Here is a 17,683-nt window from a genome sequence, read left to right on the forward strand (position 1 = left end):
CTCTCTTGCTCTTTTTAGCAAAAAAGGGTTTGAGAAGTGCTGGAATGATGACCTCAATAAGATTTCAAATAGAATTATGTAGTAGACATGTATTTCTTCTCTCCATTTGTAAGAGTTTGATGCTAATGAAATGGCCATTCCTGTAGATCAAAATGGTTAGTATTAGCAAGTTTATGTACTCAACCTAAAAGCTTGACTGCTTAGTTGATTTTGAAGTCCCAGCATACTCTTTCTGGCTAATAGGTATCTATATTTAACCTCATTTTGAATTGAAAAGAAAAACCTCAGTTTTACATATCAACTTGCTTTTCATTTGTTCTATCTGGAGCATAAAGTTGTGGGAAATCCTTTAAATATAAATATTTGCTTCCTAAGGTATTTTTTTCCTAGATACCATGTACATTAGCTACATGGTATTTCTACTAGGGTCTTTCTAATTAAGTTGCAAATAAATAGTAAAAATATCTTGGGGGCATAAGCTGAAGACTTTGAAATATATAGAAATTGAATTTGCATTCAATTCATTAACTTACCTATAAACTCATACCAATGAAACTTCTTGCTGTTTCATTTTCACTGAAAAGCAAATGACCACAAGGCTCAGAGCTCTCCTTTAAGAATGGCTAGGTTTGGGGCGCCTGGGTGGCTCGGTGGGTTAAAGCCTCTGCCTTTCGCTCAGGTCATGATCCCAGGGTCCTGGGATCGAGCCCCGCATTGGACTTTCTGCTTGGCAAGGAGCCTGCTTCCTCCTCTCTCTCTCTCTCTGCCTGCCTCTTTGCCTACTTGTGATCTCTGTCTGTCAAATGTATAAATAAAATCTTAAAAAAAAAAAAGAATGGCTAGGTTTATGGAATGCCTTATTTCTTATGTGGAAAATTTCAAAATTAACTTACACATACTAGCACAATTATGAGAACCATGAATCTTCCACATTTGCATGTCACATTTCGAATCCCTTGAGAGCTAGAGAATTAGAAATGTTGTCTAATGCAATAACCTCTGAATTACTTTCAAAAGTATAATAAATTATTATTCATATTTTTAGATTTATACCTAAGTTACCTTTATACCTGTGTTTAAATCCCAGTACCTGGATGAAATCCATAAAGTGATAAAGTCTTTTTTTTAGCTTTATTTGAAGAAATATATGGCAATTAAACAAAATCTATAAAAAAAGCCTCAAATTAAAATTTATTGAAAAAAACTGTTTTCTCCTTGTTTTCTATTTCTTCTGATACAACTCAATTTTTTTTCTGCCTTCACCTTCTAATAATTAGAGAAATATAGTATATAAATACACAGTTTGGTACCCTGTCATTCTGGCCATAAATTGTTCATTTTGTAAATCTGCTATTTGGGTACTTTTGCAAATCATCTTGAAGTTAGCATATGTATTTTTAATCCTTTTTAATATATACCCCATTTTCTTATGTTTCTAATTATGAGTGATTATTTATTAGGTGACAGATCTTTGGATTTTTCATTTTTCTTGTACAAATAAGAGTGACTACTCAAAACACATGGGCAACATAATACCCTCAATTATTTCTGCACACACAAAATATTTCCAAAACCAGAAAAAACAGGGATCATTTCTAGAAATGCCATGACTTAATTGGAGCATGGTTATAATTAAGTGTGTGTGTGTGTGTGTGTGTGTGTGAGAGAGAGAGAGAGAGAGAGAGAGAGAGAGAGAGGAAGAAAGAAAACAAATACATTTTTATCCATTTCTGGTGCTGTTCTTCATGACTGAAGTTTCAGATTTTCTTTCAGTACCATTTCCCTTCAGCCTGAAGAACCCGTGTGTTAGCATTTCTTTAGAGCAGAATATCTAATGACAGATAATTTTAGCTTTTTGTTTGTTTGTTTTTTCACTTGAGAATGTCTGTGTTTTGCCTCTTTTCCTGAAGGATATCTTCACAAGATATAGAATTCTGGGTTCATAGCTCTTTTCTTTCAAACTTCAAAAGGTGGTGTTCTACGGTGTTCTGGTCTTCATGGTTTGTGATGAAAATAGGTGGTAATTCAAATAGTTGTCTCCCTGAATGTAATGTGATATTTTTCTCTTGCTGCTTTCAGTTCTTCTTTACCTAGGTTGTCATGTATCAGGGAGTGGTTTCCTTGAGTTTATCCTCTTTAGGGTTTGCTAAGCTTATTGAACATATAAATTATGTGTGCACAAAATTTGGGGAATTTTTAGCTATTATCTATCTTTTTTCCATACCAATCTCTTTCTCTTTTCTTTTGTTGACTCTAAGGACACAAATGACACAAATCATTGGTCTTTAGACACTCAGGTCCCTGAGGGTCTATTAAGTTTTTTAGTCTTTTGCTCTGTGTTACTTGTGTTGGATAATATCTATTAATCTTTTTAAGTTTACTGACTCATTCCTTTGTTATCTCTCTTCTACTATTGAGCCTATTGAGGGAATTTTAAATTTCAGAAACTCTGTATTTTCAGTTCTAAAATTTTATTCATTTGTTTTCCTGTACTTTCTATTTCTCTGCTAACAACTTTGATCTTTCCATTCATTCAAGATTGTTTACCTTTACCTCCATGGAGTGGGGTTGTAATGGATGTTTTAAAATCATTTTGTAATAATTTCAACATTTGGGTAATTTCAAAGTTGGCTTTATTGTCTTTTCTCTTGAGAATTCATCAGATTTTCCGGATTTTTGTATGTCAAGTAATTTGGGATTATATCCTGGTCACCTTGAAGATTATGTTATGAGACACTGGTTTGTGTTAAAGTTTTTGGGGGAACTGTTGATTTGTTTTTCTTTGTTTCTGCAGTTAGTCATGTGGGTTTCAAGTCACAAGTTTTGTCTCACTTTCTATGGGCGGTGGTTCAATGTCAGTTCAGTTCTCAAATTCTTTGCTTTTCTGTTTCAGTCTGCTTTGATGTGCACCACTCAGGGATCAGACTGGTACTTGAGTAGTTCATTATATCATAGTTCAGTTCTCAGAGGTCTTTTGAGTTCATTCCATTCATGTGTAGTTGAGGGTGAGAGCAGACATTTACTGATATATAACAGAATTAGAGGAACCTCCCCGCTTCTGGTTTTCTTTTTGCCAGTATCTCCCCTTTAATCTTTAGCTCTTGGGATCCCACTCCCTGATTCCTCTAATCAGAGAGGTGGAGACTTTAGATGCCTTGAGGAGGGTAATAGCAGTGCAGCTTTGCAACTGGGACAGTCTTTGGACCTTGGTCCCTGGTTCCAGCAGGAAGAGAGGAGACCTATTCTCAAAGAATTATGTTTGGTGTTCTTATATGTCTGGGGCTGTGTGAAAGGTTGATGCAAGACACTTGACTTGTTTCATCTAATTTAGACCTCACTCAAGACAGAGAAGAGCAAGCATTTCTTGAAACCTTATAAAGCAAATGAACAACTCACAGCTGTTTGTTTCAGAAGGTTCCAGAAAGAGAGTTTCTTTGGGAAATTATGGCATCCCAAAGTGCCCTTGTCTTCTGGGGAATATAGAAATTCATATGCATGCCTAAGGCAGGATGCATACTCTAAAAAAGCTTGAGAAGACTCCAAGTTTTCACTTCTGTGAGATCTATAATCTCAGTGCAAGCAGAAAGTATATCCTAAGGAAGAGTTGTAAATAGGCTATGCGCTCTCTCTCTCTTTCTCTCTCTCTCACACACACACACATACACACACACATAATCCTTGCTATTTGGAAACATTTCTATGTAAACACTAATGAAAGACAACACAAAGGAATGGACCACACATGGAAAAAGATAAAGATTTCATTAAAAAGAAAGTTTAGAAAAGTAACATACAGGGTAACTGAGTCCTCAGTCAGTTAAGCATCTGCCTTTGGTTCAGCTCATGATCTTGGGGTCCTGGGCTTGAGCTCTGTTTCAAGCTCACTGGAGTCCCTGATTCTTCCTCTCCCTCCCCTCCTCCTCCCCACCCTGCTTGTGCTATCTGTCTCAAGTAAATAAACAAGTAAATAAAAATCTTAAGGAAAAAGAAAAGTAACATGCAGCTATAGCCTACAGTAATCAACAGAAAAAAAATCTGAGGCAGAAGAATCTGATTTCCAGAATTATCAGATGGTAGTATTAAAAATGTCTCGTTTTCAGCATAAAACTATGGAACATACAAAGAAACAAGAAAACATGACCTATTCACAGTGAAAATCAATAGGAATTTTCCCTGAGGAAGCAGAAATTGAACTTACTAGACAAAGACTTTATGTTGCCTGTGTTGAGTATGTCCAAGGAGCTAAAGGAAGCCATGAGAAAAGAGCTAAAGGAAGTGAAAATAAATTCTAATCAAATAGAGAAAATCAATAAAGAGATGGAAATTGTAAAAGGTAACCAAACAGAAATTCTGGACCTGAAGAGTATAATAGCTGAAATGAAAAGCTCATGAGAGGATTCAAATTATAGTTCTGAGCAGGCAGAATAAAGAATCAATGAAGCTGAAGACAGATCAGTTGAAATTATACAGCCTGAGATCAGAGAAAGGAAAAATAAATGAAGAAAAATTAACACAGTCTAAGAGAATTCTGGGACACTGTCAAGCATATCAACACATGCATAATGGGAATCCCAGAAACAGAGGAGAAAGTAAAAGGGCCAGAAAGATTATTTGAAGAAATAGTGACCAAAAACTTGACAAGTTTGAAAAAACACATGAAACTGCATATTTAAAAATCTCAATAACTTCCAAGTGGATAAGACTGAGTCACATCATAATCAAATTGTCAAAACTAAGGGCAAAAAGAAAATTCTGAAAACAGTAAGAAAGAAGTGTTTCACCACCATCAAGGAAACTTCAGTAGGATTAAGGTCAGATTCTCCTGAGAAACCATGGAAACCAGAAAGCTTGTATTTTTAAAGTGCTGAAAGAAAAACAAAAAGAAAAAAAAAACCTGTTAACAAAGAATCTTATATCATGCAAATTAATTTTTTTTTAGAAACAAAGGAGAACAAGAAAATCCCAGATAAACAAAAAGTAATTTATCACTCATAGGTCTGTCCTAGAAGAAATGCTGAAGGGAATCCTTAGGCTGAGATGAAAAGTGAAAAAAACAGACAATAACTCAGACATTCAAAGACATGAAGGACTCCAATAAAGGTACTGTATAGGTAAATATAAAACCTCGTATTGCTGCATCTTTGGTTCATTACTTCTCTTTTAATTTCCTATATTATTTAAAAGACAAATGCACAAAGCAGTAATCATAAATCTATAAATAGGTACACAACGTATAAAAATGTAAATTGTGACAACAACAACAACATGAAAAGGGGTGAAGCCATATAGAAGCAGAGATTTTGTATGGTATTAAATCTAAGTTGTTATCAGTTCAAACTAGATTGTTATAAATTTAGGATATCAACTGTAATCCCTCTGTTAACAAGTAGGAAAATATCTAAAAAAAATATACACAAAAGAAAATGTGCAGGGAGTCAAAATGGTACCCTACAAAAATTAGTTAAATATGGAAGAATGAAGTAATAGAGGAAGTGAGGAACAAAAAGGGTATAGATATACAGAAAAAAAATAGCAAAATGACAGAAACATGTCCTTAGTAATGATTTCTATATAATTGGATTAAACTCTCCAATGAAAGGCAAAGATGGTGAAATGGATGATAAAACATGATTCAGTTGTATGCTGTCTTCAGGAAACTAACTTAAAATTCAAAGACAAAGTTGATTGAAAGTGAAAGGATGGAAAAAGAAATACTGTGCAAATTATAACCAAAAAGTGCAGAGGTCCTTACATTAATATTACACAAAATACGCTCTAAGTCAAAAACCGTTACAGGGACACCTGCATGGCTCAGTGGGTTAAGCCTCTGCCTTTGGCTCAGGTCGTGATCTCGGGGTCCTGGGATCGAGCACCACATCGGGTTCTCTGCTCAGTGGGGAGCCTGCTTCCCTTTCTCTCTCTGGCTCCCTCTCTGCCTACTTGTGATCTCTGTCTGTCAAATAAATAAATAAAATCTTTTAAAAAAAACTGTTACAAATAAGGCATTATATATCAATAAAAGGTCAATTCATGAAGAATATACAGCAATGATAAACATGTACTTACCAAACAACAGAGTCCTCAGATATGGGAATCAAACTTTGGCAGTCTTGAAAAGGATAAAGAGACAATTCTACTGTAATAATTGGATATTTCAAAAGTCCACTTTCAATACTGGAAAGAACATCTAGATAGAATATCAGTCAGGAAAAAGAGGACTTGAAAATACTATAACCCAACAAGACAATATGTGTGTGTGTGTGTATATGTATATGTATATATATATATAGAGAGAGAGAGAGAGAGATCACTGCACTGAACAGTAAGAGAATGCATATTCTTCTCAAGTTTACATGAAATATGTTCCAGAAGAGACCATATGTGGAGCTGTGAAAGAATACTCAAGAAGTTTTAAAAGATTGAATCATATAGTTTTCAAATTACAATGCAATAAAGTCAGAAATTAATAACAGAAGGAAAAGTGAAAAATTTGCAGATACCTGGAAATCAAGCAATGCTCTTAGAAAGCAGTGGGACAAAGAGGTAATTACAAGGAAAATTAGAGAATACTTGGAGACAAATGAAAATAGAAATGCAATCTACCAAAACCTACTGGGTGCAATAAATTGAGAAAGAATTTGTTGAGAGAATCAATAAAACTAAAAGTTGGTTCTTTAGAAGAGATCAACAGAATTGAGAGAACTTTAGCTAAATTAACAAATCTAAAGTGAGAACAGATGCAAATGATAAAATCAGAAATGAAAGTGGAGACAATACTACCAACTGTATAGAATTAAAATAATTATATGTGAGTACTATGAACAAGGATATGCCAACATATTAGATAACCTAATTGAAATGGTGAAATTTCTAGAAACAAACAAATTACCAAAATTGACACAATAGGAAATAGAAAATATAAACAAACCTATAAAAGTGAAAAATTGAATCAGTAATCAGAAACCTCTCAACACAGAAACGTCTTGTACCAGATAGCTTCACTGGTAAATTCTACCAAAAATTTAAAGAAAAATTAACATCAGTACTTCTCGAACTTTTCCAAAATGTAATATAGAATAAGAGGGGACACTTCCTAACTTATTCTGTGACACCAGTAACAAAGCCAGAGACAACACAAGGAAAAACAAAACAAAAACAGAAAAATTGCATCCAATACCCCTTACGAATATAGATGTAAAAAAAAAAAAAAAAAGTCTTCAGTGAAATGCTCATGAACTGAATCCAACAGCACTTTAAAAAGTGACCAAGTGGAATTTATTTTATCCTGCAAGGGTGGTTCAACATAAAAAATCAGTGTAATGCATCATATGAATAGGACAAAAGGGGAAATAAAAACATAATCATCTCATGGGGCGCCTGGGTGGCTCAGTGGATTAAGCCGCTGCCTTTGGCTCAGGTCATGATCTCAGGGTCCTGGGATCGAGCCCCACGTCCGGCTCTCTGCTCCGCAGGGAGCCTGTTTCCTCCTCTCTCTCTGCCTGCCTCTCTGCCTACTTGTGATCTCTCTCTATCAAATAAATAAAATAAAAAATCTTTAAAAAAAAAACAACATAATCATCTCAATTGACTCAGATTTGCATTAAAGAAGTGATTACATTAAAATGAAGCCATTAGAGTGAGTCCTAATCCAGTCTGTCTGGTGTTATAAAAAGGAGACAGTTGGACACACAGATTCCAGGGATGCATGTGCATAGAGAACAGACCATGTGAGGACACAGCACAAAGGCAGACACCTGCAGTCAGCAAGTGAAACAGAGAGGCCTCAGAAGAAACCAGAAACTGCTGACATCTTGAACTTGGATATTTTGTCTTCAGAAGTGTGAGAAAATAAATTTCTGTTGCTTGGGCCACCCAGTTGTGGTACTCTGTTCTGGCAGCCCTAGCAAATTAATACATCTGCTTTTACGGTTGCTAGTCAACACAGTGCAGCAAGTTCTGGCTAGGAAAGTGAGGTGAAAAAAAAGGTAAAAGACTACCAAATTGGAAAAGCAAAAGTAAGACTATCCTTATTCAAAGATGGCATGTTCCCATATATAGAAAATTTCAAAGAATCCCTAAAAATACTAACAGAGCTAATAAAGAAATTCAGCGAAGTTGCAGGGTGCAAGATCAACACACAAAAATCAGTTACATTTCTGTGCATGGAAAATGAACAATCTGTAGAAGAAATTAAGAAAGCGATTACATTTACTTTAGCAAAGCAAATAATAAAATATCTAGGAATAAGTTTAACCAATGAGGTGAAAGACTTCTATACTGAAAATGTTAAACATGCTGACAAAAATTAAAGAGGATTTAAACAAATAGAAAATCCTATGCTCATAGGTTAGAAAATTTAATATCCTTAAGATCGCATTACTACCCAAAACAAACCATAGATGAAGTGCAATCCCTGTCAAAATTCCAATGGCCTTTTTTTTTTTTAAAATAAAAAAGGTAATTCTTAAACTCATATGGAATTGCAAGGGGTCGCAAATAGCCAAAACAGTATTGAAAAAGAACAAAGTTTCAGCTCTCACACTTCTGTCTCCTGATTTTAATACTTACTGCAAAGCTATGACAATGAAAATACGGTATTTCTATAAGGATAGACAGTTAGACCAATAAAATAGAATTGAGTGTTCTCCAAAGAAGATATGCAAATGGCCAACAAGCACATGAACAGATGCTCAACATCATTAGTCATTAGGAAAATGGAAATCAAAACCACAATGTGATGCCACTTGACAGCCACTAGAATGACTATTAATATAAAGAGTAATTTTTAAATATCAGAAATACCAAGTTCTAGCAGAGATATGGAGAAAGTGGAACTCTTGTATATGGTTTGTAGGAATGTAAAATGGTGCACCTGCTATGGAAAATAGTTTGGCTGCTTTCCAGAAAGCTAACTATGTAATTACCATATGATCCTCATATGTACAATTCTTACCTATGTACATAAAATAAGTGGAAAAAGTACTCTAACAAATACCTATATATACATGTCCATAACAGCAGTATTCACAGTAGTTAAAAGATAGATGATACACCCCAAATATCCATCAACAGATGAATAAATGAATAAATGTTCATACATACAATGGAATAATTTTCAGCCATAAAACAATGAAGTACCAGCACACATTACAATATGGCTGAACCTTGAAAACATCATGCTAAGAGAAAAGAAGCAAGACACAAAGGGCCACATAATGTCTGATAATATTTATGGGAAATACCCAGAAAGCTGACTTGTGCTTTTCAGCAGGGAGGAGAAGCAGGAATACTGAAAAAGTAACTGTTTAGTGGGTGATACTGGAGTGTTGAAAAAGTTTTGTCAAGTAGATAGAGAAAATGGTTGTACAACATTGGGAATATACTAAATCCACTGAATTTTTTTTTTTTTTAAAGATTTTATTTATTTGACAGACAGAGATCACAAGCAGGCAGAGAGGCAGACAGAGAGAGAGGAGGAAGCAGGCTCCCTGCCAAGCAGAGAGCCCGATGCGGGGCTCAAACCCAGGATCCTGGGATCATGACCTGAGCTGAAGGCCAAGGCTTTAACCCACTGAGCCACCCAGGCGCCCCTCCACTGAATTTTTTAATGTATTTGTGTGTGTGTGTATAAAATATATATTTGAATGATATATATATATGTAAATATATATAAAACCAGGAAATGTTACTGTAAAGGAATACTTGACAAGTAAAACCCAATTGTTCATATCACATAATTATACTTTATTTAATCCTTAGTTGTCCCTAATGAAAGCAATGAAAACTACAGTAGGATTGAGAAGAAATCAGACTAATAACCTTGCCTTCTGCTTATATTTATTTTAAACTTTCCATTGCTCTAAATAGCTAATAAATTTCAGCTTCCCTGAGCTATGCTTTTAAATAACTGACTACATGCCAAAACTGTATTACGTCAAAAGTTAGAAAAATTGAAAAAAATGGCATTTTAGAATGAAATGCACATTTTAGGTATATATATTTTATAAATATTTTAGGTATATATATTTTATATTTATGACATTTTAAGCCTTTAAGCTTCCTTTTTTTTTGGCAGTTCCATGTTTTCCCTGAGGGCATTTTATGGGCTCTTCTTCCTTAGGTCCACGTGAGCAGTACTCACAGAGGCTCTAAAGTCAACATTAGAAACACAGAAGCAAATATCCTGAGCTCAGAGCCTGGGGGGAGCCAATGCTCCAGTTGCCATGGCAGCAGATCAGGGGCTGGTAACTCAGTGGCTTAAAAGAGTGGGCTAGGAGATGGGTGGTTTCCCATGGCCTTGCTTTGCCTGAAAGACATATTGCACAGGATTTAATGGAATCTTCTCCTGGGCTACTAAGAAATCCCTCTTTCCAGTATGGGCTTGTTGAATGTAGACTTGAAAGATATTCAATTCATGGTATCTCGATGTTTTCATTTAATGCCTCAATTTTCTTTTTTACATCGGAGTAGTCATCAAGTCATTACACTGTGGCAGACAGTTTTCTTAACCGCTAAAGAAGAATTTTAGGCTAAAATGATATAATGTAACTTTTAGTTAGATCTTAAAGATCACTATGTGCATTTGCACATGTATACTGACATTTAAAATTATATATGCCAATATTACATGTATGTATTTAGCTTATGTATTTATCATTATGTAAATATAAAATTTATATGTACATAAATATGTAAGTTTACCACATATCTATCATGTATACCACATATCTATCATGTATATATTTGCCATATAAATAAATTTTATTATGTATAAAGTATTAGAGTTTCAAAGTCCTGGCAGCCTCTCTAAACAGAATTGCATGGCCAGAGGCAGACCAAGGATCAGAATGTAGGTCACCCTGTCCAACACCCACCTAGTCCTCTTCAGAGAAGTGTTGCAACAGTTTATTCATCAATTCACAAGAATAGTTTTATTTTAGGATTGTTCAGAGTGTCTCTTATTTTGTTAATTGACTCTTGCTTGTTTGTCCCCCATTTTCATTCCTATTTCCTGCCTCCCCATGTGAAACTATACAAATGTGTTTTGCACATTTATTAAATATACATAAACACATTGGTGTTAAACATATATGTTGATTTTCCAGGTCTGTGTTCTTAATTTATCTGAATGATCGTGTGGTCTGTGTCCCATTTTTTTTCTTGTCATTTCTTAACCCAATTTTTTTTTTAAGATCCACATATGTTCTACTTTCATGCACCTAATGTATTATAAGATGCTTGTTCACCTCATTTTTATATATTCATCTCCTTCGTGGTGGAAAATTGGAATGTCTCCAATTCTCTGCCACTACAGACAAGGATATAAAGAATATCATGACCCAAGACCCCATGTAGACCTGCTGCAAAAATTTCTCTGGAGTTTATAATTCAGAGGGTGATTGCCAAGTCAGAGACTTAGGCATACTTAACTACTGACCTCCAGAAGGACTACCAGTTTCACATGACTAACAAAATATTCGTTCCCCTTACAAAAACCCCAAAATGAATCTTTATAATTCAATATGATGGTTGTAAAATGTTAACCCATTTCTGTCTTAACTATAATGTCTCTATTAAATGTCTCTACACATTTTGTTCCTCTGTATAAACATATTGCCCTCTCAAGTTTTCTCTTGTAAGATGCTTATTTAGATGTACTGCTTCTATTCTATAGGTTGACCAGTCTTCTTGTTGATATGCAAGAATTCTTTATCTATTTGAAGTATTAATTTTATGTAAACCCATCCCTAATCTTAGATTTCCCAGTTAATCATCTGCCGGTGAATTTTATTTCTGGTGGCATTTGTTGGATTTTCAATTTTAATATGGTCAAATTCATCTGTTTTTTTTTTGCCCTGTAACGTGTTTTGGGTCTTAGTTTAGAGGCAATCCCCATGGAAAAGGCACAAAGTTATTCTTTCATGTTTTCATCTATTGACTTTAGAATTTTATTATCTTTCACATTTAGGTCTTTATTTACCTGAAGATCACTTTTATGGCAAGGGTCTAGCATTATTATTATTATTATTATTATTATTATTATTATTACTATTTTATTGAAGCCAGTTTTTCATATCCTAGCCTGTTCTGCTCCTCTTGACTTGTGGAATCAACTTTGATGTTTATCAAATTCATGTAAACAAATTAGTTTTTTTTCTGAACTCTATGTGATATTCCATTTGGCTTTTTTCCTTTCTGTAAGAAATCTAAGTTCTGTTTGTTCTATTTTAACTTATGGATTTATAGCATACCTTGATTGTCTATTAGGACAAACACTCCTTACCCATTTTTTAAATTTTACTTCTCAAAATTTCAAAGTTGGTCTGGCAATTCCTAGGGATTTTTTTTTCAAATATATTTTTAAATAAATATGTTGTATTCCTTAAAAATTCTTTTCTTACATATTTTGAAATATGTTTGTTGGTGGCTTTAAAGTTTCTCCTGGCATTTTATTTGAATTTGCATTGAATTTGTAGACTAAATTTGAGAAAACTGATTTTTTTTTCATATTAAGTTATCTCATTCAGAATGTGATATATCTCTTCATTTATTCAGGTCATCTACTTTGTTTTTCTGTTGGATTTTACAGTTTTGTCCATAAAGGTCTTGTGTATTTTTTGTTAAGGGTTATTCTTGTGTATTTCTTTTTCAGTCCAGGTTCAACCTGTAGGATATATTTATATGTATATAATTTGTCACAAGGAATCGTTTGCACTATTGATTATATGAACTGCCTAAGCAAGTCCAAAATCCATAGGATAGGCTTTCAGGTAGTGAAGAAGTATGGTCATGGGCAAGTTGAAATTCATGGGCACAGTCTGAAGCTACTACGCTCTGGTGACAGAGTTTCCTTTCTCTCTCCCTTCCCCCCACCCTCTTTCTCTCTCTCCCTTTCTCTATTCAGACCTATTTTCAAGACTTCTAACTGATTGAATCAGACCAGCCCAAATTGTCAAGGATACTATCAGTACTTAAAGTCAGTTGATTATGGACTTCAATCACACCTCTAAATTCATGGCAACATCTAGATTAGTGTTTTGATTAAATAACTGGGGACCATTGCCCAGCCAAACCAACACATTGGTAGAACCTTACTGTACAGTTTTGTTTGTTAAGTTGTATCTTGTTTTCTGTTTGATTATTGCTAATCAATGTAGAGGCACTACATTGATTTTTGTAAGATGATATTGTGCCTAAATAACTTTTCTGAATTGTGTTTGTTCTGGTGGTTGGTCTGTGGCTTCACTTTCACATTCTGTGTTGGTGATACTATCATCTGCAAATAGTTTCAGGGGATGTTATCTGCAAACAATTGTAGTTATTACAATTCTTGATTCTTTTTCTTATCTGATGAATTTGGCCAGTGCGCGCACTGATATGTTAAGTGATGGCAAGGATAGCAAGTGTCCTTTGTCGTTCTCTGACAGTAATGTATATCTAAAATTCCACCACAGGCAGGATGCTTGCTTTAGTTACGGTATTGAATCCTTCATCATTTTAAGGATATTTCCTTTGATTCCTAGTTTATTGAGTGTTACCTTCTTTTATCATAAATAAAATTTGTACTTTATGAAATGCTTCTTCTACATCCATTTAGAAGATTATGATATCAGCCCACTGGTGTGTAACATACACATTTACATTTACTAATGTTAAATCACATTTGTTTCTCTGCAGTAAATAAAACTTAGTTATTTTGGGGGTGGGGAGCAGGTAGTAATTGACACAAAATGTTTCACTGATTTCAGGTATACAACATGGTGATTCACCTTTTCTGTATGTGTATGGTATGCTCACCACAAGTGTAGCTACCATTCATCTGTCACTATACAATGCTATGACAATATCCTTAATTATATTCCCAATGCTATACCTTTTATTCCCATGACTTATTTGTTCCATAACTAGAAGCTTGTGTCTCTAACCCCCTTTTACCCATTTTGCCCATCCCTCCACCCTTTTCTCCCCTGGCACCACTAGTTTGTTCTCTGTATTTATAGGTCTGATTCTGCTCTCTTCAATCGAGCTTATTATGATGTGTTATACTCTTACTATGCTAAGTTCAGTTGGTTAGCAAATATCTTTTTTGATAATGTATGTCTCTGTTCATAAGTAAACAGGTTTATAACTCCTCTTTTTATTTTCTAGCCTTATTTTACTTTAAACTTCAAGTTACTCTAACTTTGTAAAATATTTTAGGAAATGTCCCTTCTTTCCCTACTCTCTGCAACTACTTTTATAAGATAGGGGTTAAACAACCTTCAACTTTGGCAGAACTCTTATAAAATTTTCTGGGCCAGGGGCTATTTGTGGGTCCATTTTGTGGTAATTTATCATCTAATAAGTAGGAAAGCATTTTTCTTTTACATTGAATTTTTATTCAATATTTATTTATTTATGTGTTTATTTTAGAGAGAGAGAAGGAGAGAGAGTGCGTGCACAAGCTGGGGGAGGGGCAGTGGGAGACTCAGACTCCCCACACTGAGCAGGGAACCCCATGCGAGACTCAATCCCAGGACCCTGGGATCATGACTTGAGCCAAAGGCAGACACTTAACTGACAGAGCCACCCAGGTGCCTGAATTTTTAATCAATATTAGTTGTATAATTTTATAAAGAGAATAAGATAGCTTTAGCTTTGGACTAATAATTGAGTATTGTTACACTTGATGCACTTCCAAGTGTGTCTTATAATAGATGAGGCAGAAATGGGATCCAGATGGAATGCTCCAGATGTCAGATTAAGTCTGTTGCCTTTGAAACTCCCTTACTTCTCCATGCTTCTTCCCTTCTAGGACATACAGGCCGGCTGTTAAAGTCTCTGTGCTTCACCAGTCTTTCCTTCCTGTTGCTGCATATCATCTTCCACATCACATTGGCTAGCCTGGAAGCTCAACACCGTATTGGACCTGGTTACAACTGTGAGTGTTACGGTGATTTTTTTCCCTTCATATTATGGATGAATAAAGCTATGTGTCATAATGCTCATAACAATCTATACAGCAGTTACATGGTAGAATTCATGATCATTTCTGGTCATTTGGCGATCCTGTACTGTAAATGCATAGAAAGCAACTGTCAGGGAAAATTGGGTAATACAAGCAACTTAATGAATGAATTTTCAACAAAAATTAGATATGAGGCCCCCATTTATTATATATGCCATTATTACTGGGCTTAGTCTAAAAAAAAAAAAACAACAAGATTTATATTAGTCCCTGGAGCATACAGTACAGCTAGTGAGGCAAGATATGTACAATTTCTAACATGATTAATATGAGTACAAAAATTGGATAACATTATATGACTGTGACCTCAATCCTATTCTATAGCATAATGGAAGATTTCATGTGCCTTTATAGGGAAAAAATACAATGACACGTAGTTTCTTTTTTATTTATTTATTTGTTTATTTATTTAAGATTTTATTTATTTATTTGACAGAGAGAAAGTGAGATCACAAGTAGGCAGAGAGGCAAGCAGAGAGGGGGGGAAGCAGGCTCCCTGCTGACCAGAGAGCCCGGTGCGGGGCTTGATCCCAAGACCCCAGGATCATGACCTGAGCTGAAGGCAGAGCCTTAACCCACTGAGCCACCCAGGTGCCCCAATATAGTTTCTTTTTTAATTGAGAGTTTTTTACTGCTACTCATACAGAAACAATATGTCTCATATGCATAATATTTTGAAGTTATGATCTGAAAATATCAACATCTATATTCCTTACCTAGGCAGCATCATGTTTCCAAAATTAACCTGTTACTGGATAAATTCGCCTTCAGTTTTTCTAGGATGTGTGATTATCATTTGAAAAAAGAAGAAGCATTTCAAGTGGATGAAATACAACCCTCATGTTTTAAGTTAGATCTAAAGAAATCCTGACATATTTGAAGTGGATTATAATAAGTTTTAAATTGTCAACTTCTTTGAATAAACCCATTTGTGAGGTTTAAATTTCCTGATCTTTCATAAAGGCAAGCACAAGTAATAGGAAATAAACCCACACTTCCCTGCAAAATAAAAATGATTAAAATTTTTCATGGATTAAAGACTATTAACATAAATCTCTCTAGTGAGAGATCATTTAGTAAAATCCATATTTATAAATTATTCAGTATCCTTCAGGATATAACTTTTAGAAAGCTACCTTTTATAGAGCTAAAGTTAGTATTCATTTTGGCCATTTTACTAAGTTCGGAAGCCATTGGATAATAATGTGTATCAAAATGGTTTTGCTGTAAAATCCACGATTTGAGATATGGTTCTTGTTTTTAAGTTGGTGTATAATTCATACACAATAAAATTCACCTAAGTAAGAAATACAAATGAGTGGCTTTTAGAGTGTGGAACCATTGCTACTCTCTGATTCCAGAACACTTCCATTGGTCCCCTGCCCACAGAAGAGTAATTCTCCATTCCCTCTCCACCCAACCCTAGGCAAATACTAACTTACTTTCTGCCTCTGTTAGATTTACCTGCTCTGGACATTTCATCTAAACAGAATTATACAATATGTAACCTTCTGTATCTGGCTTCCTTCACTGAGTATGATGTTCTCAAGTGTCATCCATGCTGTCGCGTGCTTCAGTACTCCATTCCTTTTCATGGCTGCATAATATTCCATCATTAACATGTGGTTTTACTGTTTGGTGAAAGTCACTTCATTATTCGAAGCTTGATAAAATAAAATGTTTATATAATAAGTACGTTGGTTATGTTTTAATGATTAAAAAACATTTATTACATTTGGGTTCAGATCTTTTTAGACTTAGTAGAAATATTACAGCAGTATTTTCTTGTGCTTCTCAATCTCAAATCCTTTGGATACTTCTTAAGAAGACATTCCTAGGATCATAAGGAAAGATTTTTTAACCAAAAATGTTGTCCGAATAAAAAGCTATTTCATGGATAATGATTTATCTATCACTGGAAGTATTTAATCACAAGATAGAGTACAACTCATTCAGTTTTTTAAAATTTGAGTTTATAAATATATATCTTGCCTATGTCTACAAATGAATTTAGATGCTGAGTGATATTGTGGAAACACTATACTGGAAGGTGTCTAGATTAAGTGCAGTTCATCATTTCTTCTTACCCAGAGTCTAAGTGTTTCTAATTTTTATTCAAAATGATGATTTTTGGGGTGCCTGGTGGATGAGTTGAAAGAGCATGCGATCTTGGGCTTGGGAGTTCAAGCCCTGAGCAGGGTGTGGAGATGACTTTAATAAATAAAACTTAAAAAAACTTAAAACTTTCCACAGTTCTATAAATGTCAAAATGTAATTGAAATGTTAAAACAACATTCCCCTTTCCACATTTATAGATATATTTACTCTATGTATGGCCTTCCCTATAAGATGCAAACAGGAACATATACAGACTTACACATACACACACACACACACACACACATATAGAAGTTTGTTTTCATTTGCCTCTTTCTTCTCAGGCAAGGATCCAGATTACCTGGGTAATTAGATGGGTCCTATGCTAATGCCATGAAGAAGTTTGCACTTTTCAGTGGCGAAGATGTGGAGGCCATCTTGAGTGTAGATAGAGCTGGCCTCTTGACATAAGCATTCCTTACAACTCAATCTTCGGGAGTTAGCTCTGCCTTTCCTAACTTCATATCCTAAGTATTTGGGTTCCCAGATGCCCAGATATTTCTATGTCTCTCTCCGAGA

The 17,683-nt window shown here is 34.7% G+C and overlaps 1 protein-coding gene across 4 annotated transcripts in view; it reads left to right on the forward strand.

Annotated features, from left to right (window-relative positions):
* PIEZO2 (piezo type mechanosensitive ion channel component 2) overlaps positions 1-17,683 on the forward strand; it is a 456,862-nt gene that overhangs the window by 149,536 nt on the left and 289,643 nt on the right. For all 4 annotated transcript variants that reach the window (XM_046025850.1, XM_046025845.1, XM_046025846.1 and 1 more), the window contains exon 3: positions 14,795-14,920. In XM_046025850.1, the coding sequence (XP_045881806.1) occupies positions 14,795-14,920 (126 nt within the window). The remainder of the gene's footprint in view (positions 1-14,794; positions 14,921-17,683) is intronic.

The sequence above is a fragment of the Meles meles genome, chromosome 12 (assembly GCF_922984935.1).
Source record: "Meles meles chromosome 12, mMelMel3.1 paternal haplotype, whole genome shotgun sequence".
In the NCBI taxonomy this organism is placed as follows: Eukaryota; Metazoa; Chordata; class Mammalia; order Carnivora; family Mustelidae; genus Meles; species Meles meles.